General features: G+C 49.6%; 1 protein-coding gene across 1 annotated transcript in view; it reads right to left on the bottom strand.

Annotated features, from left to right (window-relative positions):
- DLG4 (discs large MAGUK scaffold protein 4) overlaps window positions 1-23,422 on the bottom strand; it is a 1,400,174-nt gene that overhangs the window by 1,361,482 nt on the left and 15,270 nt on the right. The window contains exon 2 of the mRNA XM_069645917.1: window positions 8,090-8,206. Within this exon, the coding sequence (XP_069502018.1) occupies window positions 8,090-8,183 (94 nt within the window). The 5' untranslated portion in view covers window positions 8,184-8,206. The remainder of the gene's footprint in view (window positions 1-8,089; window positions 8,207-23,422) is intronic.

The following is a 23,422-nucleotide window of genomic DNA, read 5'->3' as shown; positions in this document are numbered from 1 at the left end:
ATTGCTGTGCCTTGACCCGACCCCTCACAATCTATCCTCCACGGCAGCTGCATGGGAGCTGAGCTCCCCCATGGAACCCGGCGAGAGTTGTCAAGGGCCATGAGGGACTCGTACTGTATGACCATAAATACTCCAGTGCTCTAGTGGAGGAGCATCCTAACACTTGCGTTTCGTGGGAGATCACAACCCATTCCGAGGGCTGAATAGCCATCGATAATCCTCAGCTCAGCTCGAATTGACACACCACCTAAAGGTCCCTATCTCATTGCACTAGCCCGGACAGAGGTTGTCCTGATAGGGGCTGTTGTTGGGTGTCTGTGGGTGCCGGGCCCCCTCACCTTCACTCAGCTACTGGGAGCCCGCTTCATTTTTTTATTTTTTTTTCCAGTCCATCTTTTTATTTCTTTTTTGAAAAATTCCTGATGTTACAGAACTAAACCAAAATGAAATGCATTAATTCCACCCTTTACTTACATTTCATAACAGAAATACCTTCATTAACAAAACATAACAAAGGGAAAAGCCTTATAAAACTAAAACATGGATCAGTGATTTTAACAGCTGGAAAAAGGAATTAAAATGTTTAAAAAATTCACGGAGTGGATGGGAAGCATAGAAACTGAAATAGTTAAAACCTGGAATTGTTGATTGCATGGAAACTACACAGATGGATCATGGTTAAATGAACAGCAGGAAGGGAGCACAGTTCTGTGAAAGGCCTGGATGTTCTAACTGCTGCCCGCTTCTTATAACTCAATAGGGCGGCTGCAGACATACAGCATGGGACATTGGCTGCCCAGGACGCGCAACACCTAAACTAACTGCACCACCTACTCTCCCTGCAGCTCAGGAAACTGTCACTGGCATAGCCAACCGGTGCTCACCGGGGGCACCCATCTGCCAGCGATTCGGGGGTACTATAACTGAATCCCAGCTGCCCACTCTCCTTCAACCGCCCAGCGACTCCCTTACCACCGAGATTACCAGCTGCCCTGCTATTGGACAAAAGGAGCCCCCCTGCCCTCTCTGGCGTTCTTGAGTTCACAACTCTTCGGCTTGCATTACCCCATTGCTTGCCACAGATCTCTCGCTTCTATACTCCAATCAGGTGCATCACTTACCGGTCCCCACCGGAGTTCTCCTTCACCGGACCACCGGCACATCTCCATAACTTCCACCTGGCTTGGTGCCTCTGGCTGTGGACCGGGGCTGTTGCTTGGGTGTTCCCGCGGCCCCCAAACCTACCGGTGGGCCTGAATCCCAAAGCTGACTAAAGATCTGCTAGGCACCTCCAAGCACCCATACTAACTCTCTTGACCACTGCCTGCGACCTACCTACACTCCTGCACACTTCATTTCTTGATCGCCCCAAGCTGGTACCATGACTAAAGGAGCTGGGAAAAACAGTGCACCATTAATATGTTCACGAAAACACAGTCTAAACCCGCTGAGGGGGCACCGGAGCATGAACCCACCAATTCAACTCCCCCGGACTCCATAGACTCACAAAAAATGTTGGAATACATCCGCGAGGGGTTCACCACTCTGCATACCAAACTAGACGACATGAATGGCACCATATCCTCCATCAAAGCACACATCGAGAAAACCGACAGCCGGGTGGCTGAAATTGAGACGAGGGTGAGTGCCATTGAAGACGACTTCTGGGCGGAAGTCTCCTCCCTCTCTAGACGAATACTCAAGGTGGCGAAAAAGAATGAGGACCTTGAATCGCGCTCGAGACGCGATAATCTCCACATAATTGGGGTCCCCGAGGACGGCATCAAGGAACGCATGGAAGACTATGTTGAGCGCACTTTACTAACACTCCTGGACTCCCCAAGGCTCTCGCTGCTGTTCGCAATAGAGAGAGCCCACCGGGCCTTAACAACAAAACCCAGGCCCGGTGCACCTCTGCGCCCCATTATAGACAGGGTCCTAAATTTTCGTGATCGAGACGCCATCCTCAGGGCAGTGCGAGCCAAAGGTGAATTATTCTTGGGGTCTGCTAGGATCCACCTGTACCCCGATTTCTCTGTGGCCGTCCAACAGGAACGCAAAACCTTACTGGCAGTTAAGAAGAAACTGCGTGACCTGGGGGTCAAATATTCCATGCTGTATCCCGCCAAGTTGAGAATCGAACACTCTAACCAGGTGTTCTTCTTCACAATTCCGGAAGAGGCCTCCAATGTCATAGATGACCATTTCCCTGGTTGACTACTCATTGCCACACCTCTCTGTTAGTGTTATGTTGTTCTACTGAACTCTTACTGGGCGGAACGCCTCCCTGGCCCATATGTATAGGAGATCTATTCTTTCAGTCATGTGCAAATTGTTTAACCTGTTTCAATGATGGGTTAATCTCCCCTCCATAAGGTCCTACCTATGGTACACATGTTTTTTATTTTCAGGCACCATACTTATTCTTAATTGCCCCCATCCCGGAGCATCGCCGCCAGGCCAGTTCACAGGCCCCCAGGCGTTGATGCCATTGGTTTGGATTTGGTTATTGGGGTATAGGGTTATCATTCCTCTGATTGGGGGAGGGACGTAGGTGCGGGAGGGATGGGTTGGGTGTTCTGTTAAAAAAGGCTTGACTTTCACCAAGGAAGTAGAGTATGAGACAGTGCCAGGTCAGTCACATGCTGGTGGGGGCTCGACTGTTCATCCCGGACTCGGAATCGTTGGCTACCACCCCGCCAAATCTTAAAGTCTACTCAGTACCTCTATACTGATGGGTGATAATAATTTAGCGTTCATGAGCTGGAATGTGCAGGGTTGGGTAATTATAAGAACATGACACAGTTACAACTTCATGCTGAGCGTCATGGCATTAAATTCCTCTTTTTTACAAGAAACGCACGCTTGCACTGAATACTGTGAGAAGTTCGCTAAAATGTAGGGCCACCAAAGGTACTTCACCAACTATCCTACCCAAATGCGGGAAGTTATGATCCTGATCCATAGAAGCCTTACATTTATCTGCAAGTCCTTGCGGGTCGACCCACAGGGCAGATATGTGTTGCTCCAGGGCACCCTGCATAATAAAGAGGTGGTGCTATTAAATATTTATGGTCCTAATATTGATGATCCTGAATTTTACCTACGCCTATCCTTCCTCTTAGAAAGCTTCCCTCTGATCCCGATCCTTTGGGGTGGCGATTTTAACACAATACTGGACGTGAACCTCGATAGATCGGGCTCCAGACCCTGTCAACTCTCCAAAGCAGCCCACTCTATTTTGACATCACTTAGCCGACTGGCAATCGAAGACGTATGGAGACTTATATACCCCGATTCCCATACATATTCCTTCTACTCCTCAGTACACGACTCACACTCTAGGATTGACAGATGGCTCATATCAGACATGTTAATAAGGACCGTGTCACAGTTAGCGATTCTCCCTAAAACCCTCTCCGACCATTCACCGGTGACCATCTCCCTCTGCTGGGATCCAGATCATGACAGAATTAGGCATTGGAAAATGAAACCTCACTTCCTACTGGACACAGCCTTCAGTTCCAAACTGGATACCGCCATCGACGACTTCTTTGAAATCAACATTAATTCGGTCTCGTCACAGGCCACCCTTTGGGAGTCATTTAAAGCCTACATCAGGGGTATTGCCATCTCCAAAGAAAACGGTGAAAGTAATTTGGGGAGTCATCCTGAAAAGTGAATCGGCTCTTGCCACCCTCGAGTCCCAATACGCTCTACATCAATCCCCCGAAATCCTGGCGTCCTTAGGCACTGAACTAAACACGTTTCACTCTCTGGCGGAACGTGAGGTGAAATTCCTTGACAACCCTAGCCTTGCAAGAAAATATGGGGAGGGTGAACAGCCAGGTTGAATTTTTGCTAGGCTTATCCGCTGAGAGTTCCGATCCCCAAACATACCGGCTGTTGAGAGACCTGATGGCACCTTAGCCACACTACCGCAGGACATTAACTCTGAATTCCTGGCTTTCTACGAATCCCTTTATTCAAACGCTGAGAGTGTCCCGACAGCAGAGATCGATTCCTACCTAGACAGCCTTCCCCTTTCAGTCCTCTCCGCTGAAACCATTAGTTCTCTTGAGAGGCCGTTCACTTCTGAGGAGTTTTCAGAAGCCATCGACACACTGTCGTCATGTAAATCCTCGGGCTCTGACGGCCTCCCAGTCGAATTTTACAAACATTTCAAATCCCTCCTAATTCTTCACTTGATGGCCCTGTGGGAAAAAGCAGGTGAAGTGGGCAGGCTTCCCCCCTCTCTCCGTGAAGCTGCTACCCAATGCGGTTCGTACCGTCCCCTCTCACTTATTAACTGTGAGGTTAAAATCTACCCCAAACTATTAGCTCTACGTTTAGCCCCCTTTATGCCACACATCATCCACTCAAATCAAGCAGGATTTATTCCGGGACGTTCAACCTCCTTGAACCTGAGACGCCAGTTTAACATACTTAGTAGAATTAACCCGAACATACAAGCAGTGGCTGCCATGCTGGATATGCAAAAAGTATTTGACTCTGTGTCATGGAAGTACCTCTGGCGGGTCCTCGAAAAATGTAAATTTGGACCCAGTTTCCTCTCCTGGGTTAGGCTGCTTTACTCCGATCCGGTGGCTAGGGTCCGCACTGAGGACAGATGATCACCCCTCTTTCAAATCGCCATTTGCGGATATGATGCATCAGTCCCATGCGCATAGTGGTTTACGAACAGCCGGCCAATCTGACATTATCTCTTTGTATGCCGATGATGCCCTGCTTTATATTCGGTCCCCTGCTATCAACCTTGCCCCGATACTGAAGGATATTGTCCACTTTGGGCGCATCTCTGGACTTAAAGTAAACTGCTCCAAATCCACCCTGTTCGCACTTACTGACTGCACACGTCCCCCACGCCACCTTATGGGGTTCACATGGTCACAGTCGAAATTCACTTACCTTGGTATAGAAGTGGCTCGCCAATCTGAGTTGCTATTCGAGGAGAATTATCAGAAATACCTCACGAACCTTGCTGCAAAGGCCTCGGCTGGTTGAGACTCCCAATTTCCCTAGCGGGCCGGATCGGGGTCCTAAAGATGGTTGTACTTCCCCAACTCCTATATGGGTTCATCAATCGACCCCTCTGGCCAGGTGATGGCTTCTTCCAAGCGTTAACCCGTACTGTTAACACTTTTCTGTGGCACTCTGGCGCAATTCGACTTAAACTTGTGACATTGACCACCCTTATGGAGAGCAGCAGTTTCAGCGCCCCCGATTTCCTCAGATACTGGTTGGTGGCGCAGGCCCAATTTGCCTCACACTGGTTCAATACACTGGACCCTCCCACTCACGTCAGACTTGAGAGAATGGCAGTCAGTGATCGAGATATCCGTTCCTTGATTCTCACGCCCCTGCCGATTATGCTAGATTCATTTGACCCTGTTGTTAGTACATCCCTTGCCCTCTCTAAAATCTGGAAACTATTAGACATGCCCCACCCCTTCCATGGCGACCTACCACTGTGGAACTTTCTCCCAGAGGTCCCACGCGTACCACCACCTATCATACGCCGGTGGGCAGAAGCAAGCTACAAATTGATCTGCAACATCTTTGAACAAGGAAACTTTTTAGAATGGCTGGTCCTTCCACTCACCCTGAGATGGATGAGATGAGATGGAAACCATCCATGTGGCTCCAATACTCATCTCTCCGGAAAATTCTCAAAATGAAGTGCCCCAATTTCCCCACGATACCACCCAACGACCCTGTAGTCGCGGAGTTATGCAGCTTCAACTCCTCTAGGGGAAAGGTGTCTAGGCTGTATGCCTTGCTACAAACTAGATCTACCCCCCTATTTGCTAAACTGAAACACACATGGGCAGAAGACCTGGGGGTGGAAATGACCGACTAACGCTGGACTCTTATGTGTGCACACACTCATAATGTATCCTTTAATTCCTGATTCAAGTTAATCCAATTCAAAGTATTGCACAGATATCACTACACTCCGAGCAGGCTGCACCATATGTCAAAGGATCACTCCCCAAGATGCCCTAGGTGTGGCTCTGATAGTGCTACATACATCCATATGATCTGGTCCTGTCCTCAACTGACGCAGTTCTGGAGGGAGATATGCTCTAAAGTGTGTACTATTTTAGATCATACTATGGCCCCGTCCCCAACACTGTGTCTCTTTCATGAATTCCCCAATCTGGGCCGCGGCTCCAAAAAACTAGCTGGCCTCTGCATGCTATTCGCTGTGCGCTGCATCTTACTACGCTGGCTCCAGCCCGGAGCACCCACACACGCGCAATGGCTCAAAGTGGTCATGTGGGCCTCGGATACAAAAGAATCCTGGTCCAATCAACAGCCAATACATTTGAGACACAGAAACATTGTGAAGTTGCAATCCAATATGGCCTCTACATCTACCGACTCTGATGTTGTATCTCCCACTCCTTCCCCTCCCCCGGCAACCACTTCTTGAATTCATGGTTTACCAGTCCCTCATCCGTACTGTTGACTGTCCCCATGTTTATAACCATAAAACATATGTACATTTCTGAACCTGAACTGTATGCACTGTATATGTTATTGCCTACCTCTGATGTCACTCGCTTCTTCTCTGTGTTGTCAAGCTAAATAAATAAAAGTTTTTTTTTAAAAAAATGTTTTAAAACAAGAACATTTCGTTGTAAAAGAAAAAACGTTAATGTATAACTTAAATCCACTCCAAGATGGTGGCCAGGTCATGCTCTAGCAGCAACCAAAAGGCAGGAACCACCCACCCTAAAAGTCCTGTTCTGCAGCTTCCCCACGACAAACAACAAACTTCTGGATGGTGTTTGTCGTGGGGCAGCTGCAGAAGAGGACGTATTTGAGACGTCATTGGGAAGGAAACGGCTTTTATGGCAGGTGGAAGATTGTAATGCATAATACTCCACTTTGTATTTTTAACAGAATCGAAACCCCCTCTCCCGATAGTGGGGAGGATTATTCATTGTGTTTCTGGTGAAGTGTTTCTGGTCAGCTGTGTTTTTTCTTCCTTCCTGGTGTTTCTTGGTGTTCTTGGTATAACAGGGGCAGAGGTCATCTGGCTGCTAAACTGAAGCATATATGGCTGTGAAGTCAGAGTGTAATGTTGTCTTGGAATGTTTGTGTACATGTTGAGAGTGTTCCAGTTAGATCTGGATGCTGGCTGGGTGTGGATGGGCCAGTGGTATGTCCCTTGGCGTCATGGTTTCCTGTGGACTTACCTGGTAAACCTACCTCATGTGTACTTGGAGAAGCAATGGACAATAAAGCCTACCTTACATGATTCCCGCATCCTTTGCCCTCTGTAATTTATGGACCCACTTAATTTCAAAGTCCTGTTCTACTTTATTTTACCTTTGTCTTATGGCATGCTCTGATTTATCTTTTTTCCTTCAATCTTTCTCTGTAATTTGCTGACCCAACTGTCTGTACCAGTTTCTTTTTCAGTCATTTCCCTTGTATTTTTCTGTCTCACACCGCACATTTTAATGTTACTATCATCTCTCACTTTATCTCACTCTCTCTCGTTGGATCGCTCATTTACTTTCTTTTTAATCTTCTCTTGTTCCTGTCCTCTCCCAGTGCCTCCTATTTTCTTGCTCTCCCTCGCTCTGCCACCTGCACTTCTCTCTCACTCCCTCTATCCCAGTGTATTCCAACGTCTTCCTTTTCTTGTTAAAAGCCTCTTGCGCTTCTTTTTCGACCTCTGTTTTCCAGTCGTCGTACCTCTCCCTTCCTGGTCCGAAGAATAGTAATTAAATGGGATTAAAAACTAAACACGAGGCAGATAAACTTCTACTCCCACCCTCCCCCCACCGACCCAAAGCTCTCCACCAACAAACGCCACAGGCCTACACTCTAATGACTGACTCTCCAAATGCACTCACTCTGAATCCTGGGCAGTCAGTCAAGCTGCCTGTGTGGTGGTAGGACAAGTGTGAAAACGTATGTTGCCAATTAACCAGCAGTACCCCGCAGCAGCGAGTCATCCTTTCAGTCAGTCTGTTTACGTTCTTAAAACACACAGACAGACAGACACATAGTGCAAGCAGGAGAGAGGCTGGTCGTTCAGCCAGGGACCTACCCAGCAGCGCTTGGAAGAGGTCGCTCTGGAAGATGGCAAGGAGGCTCTCCACCTTCTGACGGAAGTTCTGGTCCAGCATCAGAGATTCCTCCATCAGCCGCAGGGCCGCCTGGGTATCTGTGAGGGACATAGAGGAAGGACGAGCATTGAGTGGCAAGGCGAATAAAGAGACATAGAAAGAGGAAGAGAGCCATGGCCTCGAGGTCATGCGTGCAGAGACAGCAATGTGTTCATTGGAGTTATCTAAAACCTTGGAACGTTCCGGTGCCCAATGAGGAGGTTCTTTGGGATTCATTGAGGGAGACACCCTTAGGCATAATGCACGTGACAAAGAAAATCTGGAGTTTAGTGATTGGGCAGTCTGAGGTCGAAAATGGGAGACATGTCGGTCTCAATCTGAAGGGATCATGGGGCCAACGGCGTGGCATTTTAAGGGCCAAACAATGGTGGCCCTAAATGGCAGATATCCATAAACCCATTTAGGGAGATATTTTGAGTATACATGCCAACATTCAGATGCACTTGGGACGGAGATTTCCACAGGGAAATAGGGAGACGCATGTTTCCCCATAAGAATGCATTGGGCTAGTTATTTTAGGCAGGAGACGTGAAAAATAACAATATTTTTCACCTAAAAATCGGGAGTATCCCGCCTGAATCCGGAGGGTTGGCATGTATGTACATCAACATGTCAGAGGCACTTCAGAGGGAGATTTCGTCCGCAAAATCGGGAGACATAAATGTTCCCACTGGAATTAATTGGGGCTGGGATTATTTTAGGCGGGAGAACGTGAAAAATAGCAACATTTTTCACAGGAAAATCGGGAGTCTCCTGCATAAATGGGTTGGCATGTATGTCTGCCCAGTTCGATATACCTTAGGGCCCAATGAGTGATACATATGTGGCCCAAGAAGGAGACCTGCTGAAGCCCAATGCAAAGAAATAATTGGGCCAATAATAGTGACATTCTGACATCCCGTAGGTAGAGCTACTAAGGTCCACAGCAAAGTCCCAATACTGAGGCATTCTTAGGATCAAACCTCTCAACTCACCCGCTTTTGGCGGGTGTCACCCACCACAGAAAGTGTTCACTCACCGGCCAAACTCCTTATCTGTCCATTCTCTTCAATGGACTATCAGCCGCCTAAAACAGAATTGTGTTTTTTCACCCGCCCTTCTGACTCGAGAGGTTGAGAGCTATGGGATACATTGAGGAGAGATTGTATTGCCTAGCAGGAATTCTTTTTAGGTCCACTGAGGAGGCATTCTGGGGCACATTGCAAAATCATTTTGACCCAAAGTGAACTATTTTTGTGGCTCAGTAGGGAGATAAAATGAGAGCCCATAAGGCGAATTCTGAGTGAGGCCTGATAGGGAAACATGCTGAAGCTCCAATGATGAGGCGCACTGAGATACAACAAGGGGTGTACTAAGGACAGGCAAGTAGACATTATGGGATCAAGACATGAGACATTTTGAGGCCCAATAGGAGACATTATATGACTCAATGAGGAGACATTCTGAGGGCAAGAGAGGAAACATTCTAAAGGCAGGAACAAAGAGGAGGCATTCTGGGCACAGAGACGGGTAATTCTAGGATAACATTTTGGGGATAACCCTTCAAATGTTGGGAGAGGGGCTAACTTCAGAGACTGTGGGGCAGGGGCAAACTTGACTTGCGTGGGGGCATCACCTTTACACATTCAACTTTGAATATTCTATTTCAGCTCCAATGTTACAAGCAGTTAACTATCTCAAGTCTCTAACCACACACCTAAGAACTGCTGTGAGAATGAGCTTTCTCCTGTCCCCCTACCCTTCCAATTATTCCCCTGACATGCAAGTACTAACCCCAATCACGATTTCAATTGCCTAAAAATGTATGCATACAAATGCAGGTGCTAATGATTGAACTTCTTACATTAGTAATTGCTAGGCATTTGCTAACTGTGCAGCCGAAAGCACTGTGTACTGTCTGTGTCCTATTTGGCCCTGCCATGGCTCTGTAGGTCAGCCAGGTCAAGTAAACATAGGCCAATATTTGGGTTTCGGGGGGCTAAAGCCCGATCTGCCCAATGGTCTTTGTGTTGCTGGACAGAGAAGAAAGGAGAGATTCTGTGGACAGAAGAGAACATTCTGAGGGCAAGGGAGGAGAGGCGACATTCTGGGGGCAGGAGAAAATAAGAGACCTTCTGTTGTGAGTGGATGTGATGAGAAGACATTCTGTGGGGAACGGCAGAGGAAATTCTGGGTGTAAGGAAGAGATGAGACATTCTGGGGCTGATTAAGACGACATTCTGAAGGCATGGGAGGAGTGGAGGCAATCTGGAGGCAGAAGAGTAGAGGAGACATTCTGGAGGTGGAGGTCATGGCAGAAGACTTCCTAGAGCCGGGGTAGTAGGCCTTGTGCGGCCAGGTGGAAACATTTTTAGATTTAGCGAGGAGACATTCAGTGCACAATACCAAGACATTGTAGGGTTCTAGATGAGCCATTCCGAGGTACAATGAAAAGTAATCCTGGGGCCCACGGAGAAGACATTTTGCAGCCTGGTGAAGGGACATTCTCGAAACTGATTAGGCGACATTCTAGTACCCAATCAGGAGGTATTTTGAAACCCAGTGACCATACATTTTGGGACCAGGTTTGGAGGAACTCTGGAACCAGGTGAATAGATATTCAGGTGCGCAGTGAGACTTTCTTGGACCCCACTGAGGAGACATTTGGAAACCAGGTGGGGAGATATTTGGAGCCCAGTAAGGAGACAAATCTAGGGCCATGTGAGGGGATATTCTAGGGCCTAATCAGAAGACATTCTAGTAACCAACTGGGACGATTTTCTGCTGCACTGGGTGTGATTTGCAGCATTAAAAGGTGCATGTCCAAGTTAATGACACCCATGGTTCAAAAGAAGGGCGTGCTCCAACTCATTTGGAAGAGGAGAATGGGAAGAAAACACATTCAAATGCACATTTTAGTTTCTATGGATGGGTTCGACACTCCCAGGAAGTACTTTCTGTGAAAGTGGCCACCTCCCTCCACCTACATGTCATGTCCCTCCTCCAATTCCACTTCCATACAAAGTACTTTATCTAGCGCTGTATCTTAACTTCTCCCGCCACCTCCTCTGAAAAACTGCCCTATGCCTAAATTGCGCCAACTGCATTTGCTAACTATAAAGACTAGCGCCTGGCTTTTACCAGCAAGGATTGGACTGAATCAGCACTCTCTACCAAAGTGACCCTGAGCCTCAGACCCATACCTGTAGTGGATCATCACCCTCCTGTACTTTACATTAAACTGCCCAGCGCTACGTATCTCCATTACAGATATTTTTGAGAGCCACTTCTGGCCTCTCTGCTGGGATCATCAACAAAGGGTAGAGGGAGAAAGGTTCAGACTCTATTGCCAATGCATGGCTATGATAATGGATTGGCACTGCGCAAAATGTATAACAATAATAACTATATAATGCTCCAACATAAAATGAATTATATCTTGGCATTAAAATATCACAGCTGCTATTAATACCCTTCCCATCTCAGTTGCTCCCTTTTATGCTCTCCTTTGTGCCCCCTGCTTGAGTTAATCTGCCCCCCCTTGTCTGTTCTTCCTCCTACTATTTTCTTACTAACGCCCTTCTTGCCGCCCACTCCTATCGACACCGTCCTCGCAGCCAAAACAACCAGCTGCTCACAGCACAAATCACGACGATTCTACCTCCAGCTCACTTCCAACAGCAGGGAGTAGCATTGTCCCTCTCCTTGCAGCCGCTGCCACTCGCAAAGCTCCTGCCCACACTCGCGGCCCTGCCTACACTGCTGAGCCCGACTTTACGTCCGCCACCAATATTCACCCTATGAGCCTCCCCCGCACGTCCATCTGGCCCAATCATACTTATACCGCCGCCTCAAAATAAACCCCTCTCCTTACAGCCGCTGCCATTCATAAAACTCCTGCCCACATTCGTGGCTAAGCCCACAACGCCATACATCATATCTCTGCTTCAAACAATCACACCGTCAGCCTCCCTGGACTACCAACTGGCCTCATCCTACCCATTTCCTGCAGTGTGCATGGCCTCTACTTTGACTCTGCCCTTAAGTTTGTGCATACAGCTCAATGTAGCCGCCTTTCAATGCCACCGGTACTCATCCAGAAACCGACAGGTTCCCCACACCCTCACCTCACCTAGGGCAAACGAAATACCCAGACTTCACCAACCGCCACCCACCCCTCTCCCCCTCAACTCGACGGATACGGCCTCCCACAGATTGAACTACCTGCCTCGACCCACCTCAGAAAGTGCCTACCACATGTCAGCACGCACTCATACATCTCCCTATCATCTGGCAGCTCTCCCACCAGCGATTCCTAGGCGTAACTCTAATCTCAGTTATCACACAGCGATGAACCAGCTCCATGCGCAAGCCAAAGTCTCCCTGCAAGTAGCTTCCTGCAAGGCTACTATGCCCAGTACCTCGGCTACCCCACCACCCCCGCCACTCTGCACAGATTCCACCCATACGCTGCACCCTAATGAACCCTAGATCCCTGGTGGCCTACGCACCAAAAGCCCTCGACCTCTGTGTCACTGGAAACCTTGACATCCTGGCCATTACAAAGACCTGGTTTACCCCATCTGCAGGTCCCTTCCTCCAGGCTACACAGAACTCCATTGTCACAGACCTCTTTGGCAAGGTAGCAGTGTCGCCTTCATCTACAGGGACAGCATCCCTCTGCGCCCCTTCACCACCACCCAACTCCCCCACTGCAAATCCGTCTCAGACAAACGTACCTGCGAGCCCAACTCAACTATCACCCTCCATCTCATCTACTGTCCACAAGGATCTTGTGCATCATTCGAAAGTGACCTTACCCAACTCATTGCCACCCAGAGGAGTTGCTGGGGGTGGGGCTAAGGGGACTAGAGCATCGGGTCTTTTGGTTGTAGCCCCTGATAGAAGCTCTACGGCTACAATCAAAAGACTAGCCTTGTGTCCTGACAGTCCTGACATTAGCATAGCCCCAGATCTTTTCCAGGCCTAGCAACACCCCTGCCACCACCCATAAACCTTCTACCCAACTCATTATCGTGGGGGACACCAACCTTGGTTTCAACGATGTCACGGACACAGGCGCACAAACCCTTGCTAAATCTGCCACTGCCCTGGGCTGTACCCAAAGAATCCTTAAGCCCACACACACACGTGGCCGCATACTGGATTGGCTCATGGATACTAATTGTGATATCTCCATCACCTCCAATCTACCTTGCATATGGTCACCACCATGGGGCACCCACCCGGCAACAACGTGCACCGTAGCACTGAACGGAGGAGGACACCCCCTGCTCCAACCTACGGACCGGGTACTGAAATCTCCAGTCCTCGGCCGGTGAGTCCCCCCAGGCAGGAGAAGCCCACGTGCTGCACTGTGCTATGGGTGACAGCTTAAAGCAACGACTCTTGGGGGAATGCTGGCGGGAGGCTGAAGATTAGAGAACAGACCCTCAACCCACTAAAACACTCTTCATACAGGCTGATAACTGACCCAGATACCACATGCAGGCCCCGGGTGGCAACCGCACATGACCCCTGAGGGGTGGGGGAAACACCTCATGCAGGCCCACCCCCAACACTGTAGAGCCTGCAAAGGTGGGGGAACCCATCAAATGGAAGGAGTGGCCTTGGACAAGCGCCAACTGCACTGTATATCAAGCACAATGAATGCAGTACACTCCAATGGCACAACCTAACGACTCTGTGGGGCACCTCATGCAATACCGGTCATACAAACAAAACAACCTCATTAAGCCTCAACCTTATGTAGACTGCACACTACCTCCAACCTCACCCAGGCTGCAGAGGAGCCCGAACGGGACCCGGAGATGGTACTGGAGCTGCGACAGCCGCCACGGCCAGGCGCACAGGAAGGCTGATGGCGTCCGCCCTCCCACCAGTCACTGGACCCTGCACCTGAAGCTGCCACAATCCACTCCTTTTCTTTCGGCCCCTAGTGGGAATGCTACAGCACACTACTGCTGCATCTAAACAGCCAACGCCTGGAGGGGAGAGTGGAGCCACGACACTTCGGCGATCGGCATGGAAACTACCTGCAATGGAGGCGCAGATCCAAAATCAACTCCAGGTGATCCTGCAGGAAATTAAATCAATTGGCCAAATGACGCAGGAGACCATCAAAACTGTCCAGGACATCAAACGGGACCTGCAGGATGTTTAAACAAGACTCAATGCACGAGCAGACCAGATGACGGATAATGAACCGCAAATCAGCTCCCTGGAGGACATCCATGGCAACAGATGTCGATGGTCTGATTAGGGAAGTGCAACGCCTGGGAGCAAAGGTCGAGGACCAAGAGAATAGGTCCAGAGGCAACAACCTGCCCCTGGTTGGCCTGCCAGAAAACACAGATGGCCAGGACCTCGAGACCTTCACCTATGACTTCTTGCGGGACAAGCTAATGCTGCCAGACGCACGCTCCATGACGATTGAACTCGTGCACCAAGCTTCTATCTCCAAACCTGCGCCGGGGCGATCGTCCGCAGCCCATCACCATGCGCCTATTGAACTTCCAGCATAAAATGGCCATCTTGAGAGCATATCGAGCAATGGGCTCCCTACATGTCAAGGGTGCGAAGATCAGGATCTTCAACGACTACTCCCTCGAGGTCTCAAGGCGCAGAAAAGGGTTCAACACCGTATTCGAGACCCTAAAGGGATCAGAACATCTGCACTTCCTCGAGTTCCTGGTGCATTCAACTCGACAAGCAGTGGCACTCGTTCAAGGACCCTGAGGGTGCCTGGTGCTTTCTAACAAAACGGGACCTGGTCTCAGGGGAGCTCACCCCAGCAGAGGACTGGAACCATAAATCAGCATGTGCATCCTCACCAGCCGCGAGATTACAACGCCCTAAGGGCCCGCATGGTCACAGGAAGAGAGCTGGGCGGCGCCCTACAGGCATGAAACACAACACAGGAAGCCCGGCTGACAAAGCCTTGGTGGCACGATGTACATCATAACTACAGGCGAGCACACCCCTGCACTCATAATAGCGGGGCATACCGACATAAAGATTCTCTTCTACACGGCGGGAGACCAAGATCCGCCTGAGGGACTAAGTTGCCGCCTGGACATTGAACAATGCGAGCGACCATGGGCACCCCTGGCCGGCCGGTCACAAGTAACACTTTCACAAGTTGTCTCTACCTGATGTGGACCTACGCTGTGGATTCTGGATTAGAGACTGCAATAGGCACCAAAATCATACCACCCTTGGCTTCACGGATATTCCCAATGTTTACAATGTTTATGATTGATCATCAGAGCCACGCTCCCAGTCAAGGGAGCAGTGGCATGCTAGAGGGTCAGAGTAGGCCCTGCGACCTGCTCCGGCTTCCCTAAAGCATGGGCTTGGTTTGCCCAGTACTGGGTCCCGGTTCTGCGGACACAGTATTATATTGGTTATTCAGTTTGGGTGTTTTATTTTATTTTTTGGGTTGGGTATTGCCGCTCTTGGGGAATTGTCCTCCTCCGATCTCTAAGGTGGCCTCAGGGCTGCAGGCTGAAGGATCGATCAACTATGCAAGATTTAGTATATGGGCCCCCACATTATGATATGATATGATATTTTATTTATATCGCGCTCATACACAAGTGTTTTTGACACGATTACACCCCCTCTCACACTCATATCCCTCAATGTTCAGGGGCTGGGACACCAAATCAAAATGAAGAGAATGCTGAATCTAATGCGAGACCTGGGGGGTGGGGATATCAATTTCCTTCAGGAAACTCATTTAACCGGTGCTGAGTCGGAGAAGCTGGGTCGGTGCTGGGGAGGGGGGTGGCAATTAATTCCCCTGGTCAGGGGAAGGGGGGTGTATCCATTTTAATTCACACACTGACCCAATTTCAGATGGGGCATGTGATGGTGGATGGGGCAGGCAGACAGGCCCTGGTGCAGGGGCGGATTGGTCAGCAAAATATCTCTCTCCTCAACATCTATGCACCCACGACCAATTCACAAACCTTTTTCTCCCACAACTTTGCCAGATGAGCTCAACACATGCGGACGCTGCTCCTCGTAGGGGGGATTCCAATGTAGCATTGGCCCCAGGGTTGGACCGTCAACATTCTCCCACCTACCCTCAGACCCCCCAAGGAAACTTGTCACCCTACAGGCCCTCATGGTTGCAATCAAAGATGCCTGGAGAATTACACACAGACAACAGAGAGACTACACATTCTACTCCACTTGACATGACAGCTATTCCAGACTAGAGTACTAGCTCCTTCCCTCTCATGCCCTCCACCTCATACCCTCATGCGACATTGTGGCCACCATGCTATCGGATCACGCCCCAGTGGTATTACGTTCGACCTACCAAAAATCCTCTCCAGCCCGTGCAGGAGCCAACACTGGTGCCTGAACCTAATAGCACTGGGCTACCCTGACTTCAGAGACCACCTAGACGGGGACACTGATATATTCTGGCAAACAAACCTGACTGACAAACATACTGCAGCAACAAGCTGGGATGCGTATACGGCATACCTTCGGGGTCAGTGCATTTGTAGGTGGTCCTTCAAATACAAAAACTGGGGTAAGCAAGATCAGAAATTGAGGGCCGGCATCCTGGGCATCGAAAGACTGCACAAGCACACCGGGACCCACAGACGCTTACCAGACTAAGTAAACGTAGGCTGGAAATGAAACGCGTGACCACAGATAGAGCCCAGAGGTCCTTTTCTAGCTGGTCCCAAACTTACTACAATGAGGGGGATAGGCCACTGCACCTAATGGCACTGACCTTGCGTGACAGGCAGGCAGCACAAACGATAGACTCCATTCAGGACTGAGATGGGAACGAGCTGGTGGGCGAGGAAGCTATCAATAGTAGGTTTGTACAATTTTACAACACACTATATGTCATGAAACCACACCACCGCCCCCTTTGGACCTCCTGGTCCATACAACGACGTGCCAGAATGCCTTCCACCCCCTCCCAATATGGCGGACGCCGCTCCCTGATCAGCGGTGTAGTTTTCTAGCTAGGCTAGATAAGCGCCCAGCCCCTGCGGTTCGGCGCGTGTCAATCGGCTCAGAGTCCTAGTCTGATTGCTGTTTCCCAGTGTTCGTTCAGAGAAACTATCCTTTTTCCCGTCGTGCCTCTGCGGTACTTCTTCCAGGACTGCTCCGCAGTTGCCATTAGACTGCTTACCTCTGCTCCAGGATATCTGAAGTCTTCCGGATCCTTTACCGCAGCGTGTTCCAGTGCCTCATCCGTACTCCTTCCTTCCTTCCAGGACTGCTCCCGCGGTTGCCATTGGAGCGCTTACCTCCGCTCCAGGATATCCGAAGTCTTCCAGATCCTTTACCGCGGCGTGTTCCACTGCCTCTGCGGTACTCCTTTCAGGACTGCTCCCGCGGTTACCCTTGGACCGCTTACCTCTGTTCCTGGATATCCGAAGTCTTCCGGTTCCTTACCCTTGGACCGCTTACCTCTGTTCCTGGATATCCGAAGTCTTCCGGTTCCTTGACCTCGGCTGTTTCACGCCGCCTCCCCTGATACTCCTTCCAGGACTGATCTTCTGTGGTTGCCCTTGCACCGCCCCTGAACTCCGTACTTCTGGCTATTACTACCCTCAGAGTAGCGTCAGAAGCCCGTCCTTACCTCCACGAGGCCCGCATCTCCAACAAACACGGACAGCCAGAATCTGCAAAGAGAAAGCTCACAAAGCCTCAACAGGTGAATACACATTCAAGTTGTGACATTTTGACATGACAACTGTCTGACAAGGCTACAGAGATGGATTCTAATGTTCAAGACCTCTTACGAGGGATGCAAGAACTTTCCACGGAGTACAGAATCTAAAGGCAGAAAACACTGCCTTGAAACAACTAGTTTTGTCCCGAGATTCAGCCTATCAGGACAGCGCTTCTACGAGTGGAGCAGTGGATAAATACGATGGCTCCCCTAAGGCGCTCCGCTCCTTCCTGGACTCCTGTCTAGTACACTTCACCTTCAAGCCATACTACTTTTGCACTCCTAGAGCCAAAGTGGGATTTGTGATAGACCATTTTACCGGCAATGCCCTGGCCTGGGCTACCCCACTAGTCTCTGCGGGAGATACCTTGTTGGATAATTATGATGGTTTCATTAAGGCCTTTTAAGGAGATGTTTGATCGACCCGGACTGCACAAGAAAGACTGCTGGAGTTCCGTCAAGGATCACAGGATATGTTATCCTACGTTACCAGATTCAAACAACTTGCCAAAGAGGCTGACTGGTCTAATGAGGCATGTTTCACCTTTTTCCGACGTGGCCTTAATGATGAAATAAAAGACGAGCTAGCCAGAATAGCACGTCCAAACTCCTTCCAGGTCCTCATGGATTTATCCGTGCAAATTGACTTCAGAATTCAAGAAAGAAAGGCAGAAAGGAAAAGACCTCAAAGCTCCCCTCCCGAGATGTCTCAGTTCGCTCCTACCGCAATGGAAAGCCCTCCTGTTGAACCTGAACCCATGCAACTGGGAGCTATGAGGGGCCCAATATCAACTCAGGAGAAAAGCTGCCGGTTTGACAGTGGATTGTGCATGTACTGTGCTTCCGATAAACATCTGGTCAGGAACTGTTCCATAGCACCACCAAGGCGTTTGGAAAACGCCAGCCCCCGATCCTGAATGGAGCCCAGTTTCGGGAGACCCAAGACCGCTCCATCCTCCAATCCTGGACCCTGCATCAAGATGCAACCTGGTGTTCCTTGGGGTTACTCTACTCCCTTCCAATGGAGGACCACAGACAGTTCTAGCCTTGGTAGAATGTGGTGCTATGGGGATATTCATGGACGATCAATGGGCATTTAAACACGATATTCCCAGAGAAACTAAGGATGTCATTCAGACAGTCGAAGGAATCGACGGTTCCCCCTATCTTCTGGACCCATCACCCAACAAACCAGGAAGATCATGCTCTCAATCCACCACCACCAAGAAACCATACAGTTCGACATAATCAGAGCCGCACATTATCCAGTGGTCCTTGGCATGCCCTGGTTAAAGAAACACAATCCTTATATCAACTGGGCTGCAGGCTCTTTGTTTTTGGGCTCAGAGTTCTGTCTCTTGAACTGTCTGACGTCTGTCACCAAATCAAAAGTATCCAATGCAGATAGAGGGATGAATTCTTCTCTTACCATTTCCAATGTCAATCAAATACCAGATATTTACCAACATTTCTCTGACGTCTTCTCCTCGGCCATTGTGCAGACTCTGCCTCCACACAGACCAGAAGATTGCGCTATCGACACCGAGGGAATTGCCATAATACCCTTTGGTAGGATGTTTATCCTATCAGAACCTGAAAAGAAGGCCCTGCTAGAATATTTGGATACAAACCTTGCTAACGGCACCATCCGTCCTTCCAAGTCCCCTGCGGGAGCATCCTTATTTTTTGTACCTAAGAAAGACACAAAGGAGTTACGCCCTTTTCTGGATTACAGGGGTCTAAACCAATGTACCCGGAAGGATAGATATCCCTTACCACTGATATCAGACATTTTGGAAGCACTCAGAGGCGTGGTAATTTTGACTAAGTTGGACTTGAGGGGAGCCTACCATCTGGTCCGAATAAAGGAAGGCGACGAATGGAAGACGGCCTTTCGAACACCATTTGGACATTTCGAGTATCTGGTCATGCCATTTGGACTTGCCAACGCTCCTGCTGTTTTCCAGCGATTTATGGATCGGGTTTTTTCAGACATGTTGTTCCTCTATGTAATTGTGTATTTAGACAACATCCTGGTGTACTCTAGGAACCCAACACAGCATCAAGATCATGTCTCCGCCGTGTTACAACGACTCAGGAAACATCATCTATTAGCCAAACCCGAAAAATGCACCTTCCATGTTTCAACTGTACGTTACCTGGGATTTGTTTTGAACTCCCAATGGGTGGCTAGGGACCCAACCATAAAGCTATAACATCCTGGCCAGTTCCCAGTTCTGTTAAACAAGTGCAAACCTTCCTGGGCCTTGCAAACTTTTACAGGAAATTCATTCCTTTCTTGTCAGTCATCGTTCAACCAATCGTGGCCTTAATCAAAAAGAATACCCCCTGGGGGGCGCTGTTGCGTTTGCAAGAAATGGCGGCTTAAGCGCGGAGCTCCGAATGGGGAACATCCTCTCGGCGAAAATAACCTTCTAACCGCAGTGAATCCCTCTCATTTTCCTACCTCCCGTGGGCAGACCAGCATGGCTTACTCCTGCCAACTTTTAAGTCCCAAAACACTGTGGCTGCGGTGCCAAGGCCATGTGAAAATCCAGCGTGGGACCCGTCTACCCTTCCCTGAGAGACGGCTCCAAGAGGGGCGGTCTGCCCGACTGCTGTGGGCTGTGGCACTGTGGGCCTGCACCAGCCGCATACCTAAAGCCTGGTAACTGGAGGGATAGCCCACTTACCCTGAACTATATGTGTTTTTGACTCCTGTAGCCTTTCACAGCCTGCCGCTAGCGCCTAGAAGCCCACTTAATCCTGCACCTTACACGACTCGGGTGCGACAAGCAATCCACAGAATCATGCAGCATTGCAGCACCCAAGGTCAGTCTCTTATCTCTCTTGCCCCTGATTTTATTGTGGTGTACCATATTCTTGGAACAGATTGTGTTTTTTAAAAAACAGTTTTTAACCCCTGATTCAGACACTAATAGTGTCCCCATATCTCTATCCTAGGGAGACCTATTCCAGGCCTAACATGAAGGCTATTAGCCAAAACGTCTTAAGGACCAACATCCACATACCTCTCCTGGTCCCAACATCCTTTTGATCTAAATCTAGACGTCGCCCACGTGTTAGGTCACCCTCCAGCCTGGCTACAGACAACCAAGAATTTCCCCATTTAATGCTTCTGTTTTGGGTTGTCTTGCATTGAATACACGCTAATCACTTGTCACTAGTGGTGGTGGTTACCATTTTGTTTTATTACTGCATTCTGTCAATTTATTTTGCCATTACAATTGTGTGAGGGCAAGGCTAAGACTGTGATCTAACCTCCCTGCACACCCAGTATCTCTGAATGAATTGTTTTGCATTTCTGTTTGCTCTCGTTACAAACAGCTCTTTATTAATAATACTGATGCATGACTACTAAATGCATCTAGCAGCAAAATAAATGTATAAGCTGTATGTATGATATCTATTTTTGTCTGAACTCCTTCTTGTACATCTTCACATTTAAAGTGTTTTTGTATTTCCTTGGACACAATAGAAATTACCTGGGCCTACTATAATCAATAAGTAGTTCCGCCCCCAAAACGTTACACGTCAGAGCATACCTAAAGCCACCTTGCGGCCGGGGGCGCTCTGTAGGCCCCCGCACTGGGCTGGACTGGGAGCCCGGACACTGGCTGGTGTGTACGCCCGTAAGACTGCTGGCCCTTCCCCCACCTAAAATCAGTCCTGCCACCCACGGACCTCCAGTAGTGCACACACGGTGCCGGAACTTGGATGCAGCCGGGTGGCTGCTGCGCCACTGGAGAACACACATCGGCGCGCTGGTCCCTGGCCCACGCCACCCCCATGCCCGCGGCTGGGGCCCCTCTGGGCCCGAAGATACGGTAGGAGCCCGGGGGGCTGCGGGGTCAGGGTGGGTGGGCCCTTCAAGCGGCGGTGCTTCCATCAGCCTGGGAGCCCCAGGGATCTCTTCCGAGGCCTGCTGCGAGGGCGGCAAAGCTCAGGGATCATAAATATATAAAGGCACCACAGACACTGAGGGTGTCTCCCGCTGCGGCCTGAACAACCTTCCGCTGCGGCTGGGTGAGCCCCCCCCTAACAATAACTGAAGCCAGTGGCTGGCCACCTTGCACTGGGGGGCTTCAAGTTCCAGCCGTGCTCTACGCATTCCTGCCTTGACTACCTACGTCTGTTGACACTGTCTTGGTGCTGACCCCTGGCACCCGCCCGGCACACATTGGGTGCTAGGAGCGTGGCTGTTGGTGGTCGAGGTGGTTGTGGCATACCCTCTAAGTGAACGCCCGCTGCCACAGCGACAGGTGTGGGCTAGCAGGGCCTTTGGAGCCGGCGGCTGGGGCTAACCCACTGTTAGTTGGGGTGTGGACACTACCTTGCTAAGGTACCTTCACCGGCTTTCAGTGGTTCCAAGACCATAACCGCATCGAAGAAATTCTGTGTGGCGCTGTGGGAGATCTAAGCAACTCATTATTGGACATCCTGTGGTACGTTACATGGGAACAGAACTCCAACACTCCTTGCCGCCCATGCACGCCCACTTCCCCAGAACTCTCCTTAGCTAACACCATGACCAAAGGAGCTGGAGCTGGGAAAAAACAGAGCTCTCTGACAATGTTCACAAAAACGCTGTCTAGGCCAACTGCTGAGACACTGGAGGATGTACCCGCAACGTCGGCTCCACCGACCTCTGATGACTCGCAGAAGATGTTGGAATATATTCGAGAAGGGTTCACCACTCTGTACACAAAACTTGATGACATGAACGGCACCATCTCGTCCATAAAGGCACACATTGAGAGGACTGATAGCCGCGTGGCCGAGGTGGAAACAAGGGTGGGTGCCGCTGAGGACGATCCTGGAACCCTGTGGGCTACAGTCTCCTCGCTATCCAATCTGGTACTAGCAGTGGAGAAAAAGAATGATGATCTCGAATCTCACTCTAGGCATATTAACCTACCCATAGTCGATGTGCCCGAGGACGCTGTCAAGGAGCCCATGGAAGACTAACTCTTCTGGAATCGCCAAAACTCTCCCCACAATTTGCGGTGGAGAGAGCCCATCGATCCATAACCACGAAGCCCAGGCCTGGAGCGCCTCATCATAGCCAGAATCTTAAATTTTCCGGATCGAGATGCCCTCCTGAAGGCAGCCAGAGTCAAAGGGGAGCTGCTACTTGGGGCGGCAAGGATCCACCTTTACCCGGATTTCTCTGTCGCGGTGCAACAGGAGCGAAAAACCTTTATGGCAGTCAAAAAGAGATTCCGAGACTTAGGAATTAAATACTCCATGCTATTCCCTGCCAAACTGAGAATTGAACACTCCAATCACACATTCTTCTTTACGATTCCTGAAGAGGCCACAAAATTTATCGACAAGCATTTCCGTGGCTGAGCCACCTCCTACTGTCTTAGCACTGACCGTTGCTCCGTTCATTCCCGTTTAGCCTTTACCCTGTAATGGGCTCCATGGGGCCTTGCACACAGGTTGCTGTTACATTCCACCAGAGCATAATAGTAGTTGAACTTGTTTTCCAAATTCATTGCTAGCTGGACCCTTTTTT

The sequence above is a fragment of the Ambystoma mexicanum genome, chromosome 1p, assembly GCF_040938575.1.
Source record: "Ambystoma mexicanum isolate Mex_15411 chromosome 1p, UKY_AmexF1_1, whole genome shotgun sequence".
NCBI classification, from domain to species: Eukaryota; Metazoa; Chordata; class Amphibia; order Caudata; family Ambystomatidae; genus Ambystoma; species Ambystoma mexicanum.
Note: the sequence above shows the minus strand (reverse complement) of the source record. Positions and strands in the feature narration are given on the sequence as shown.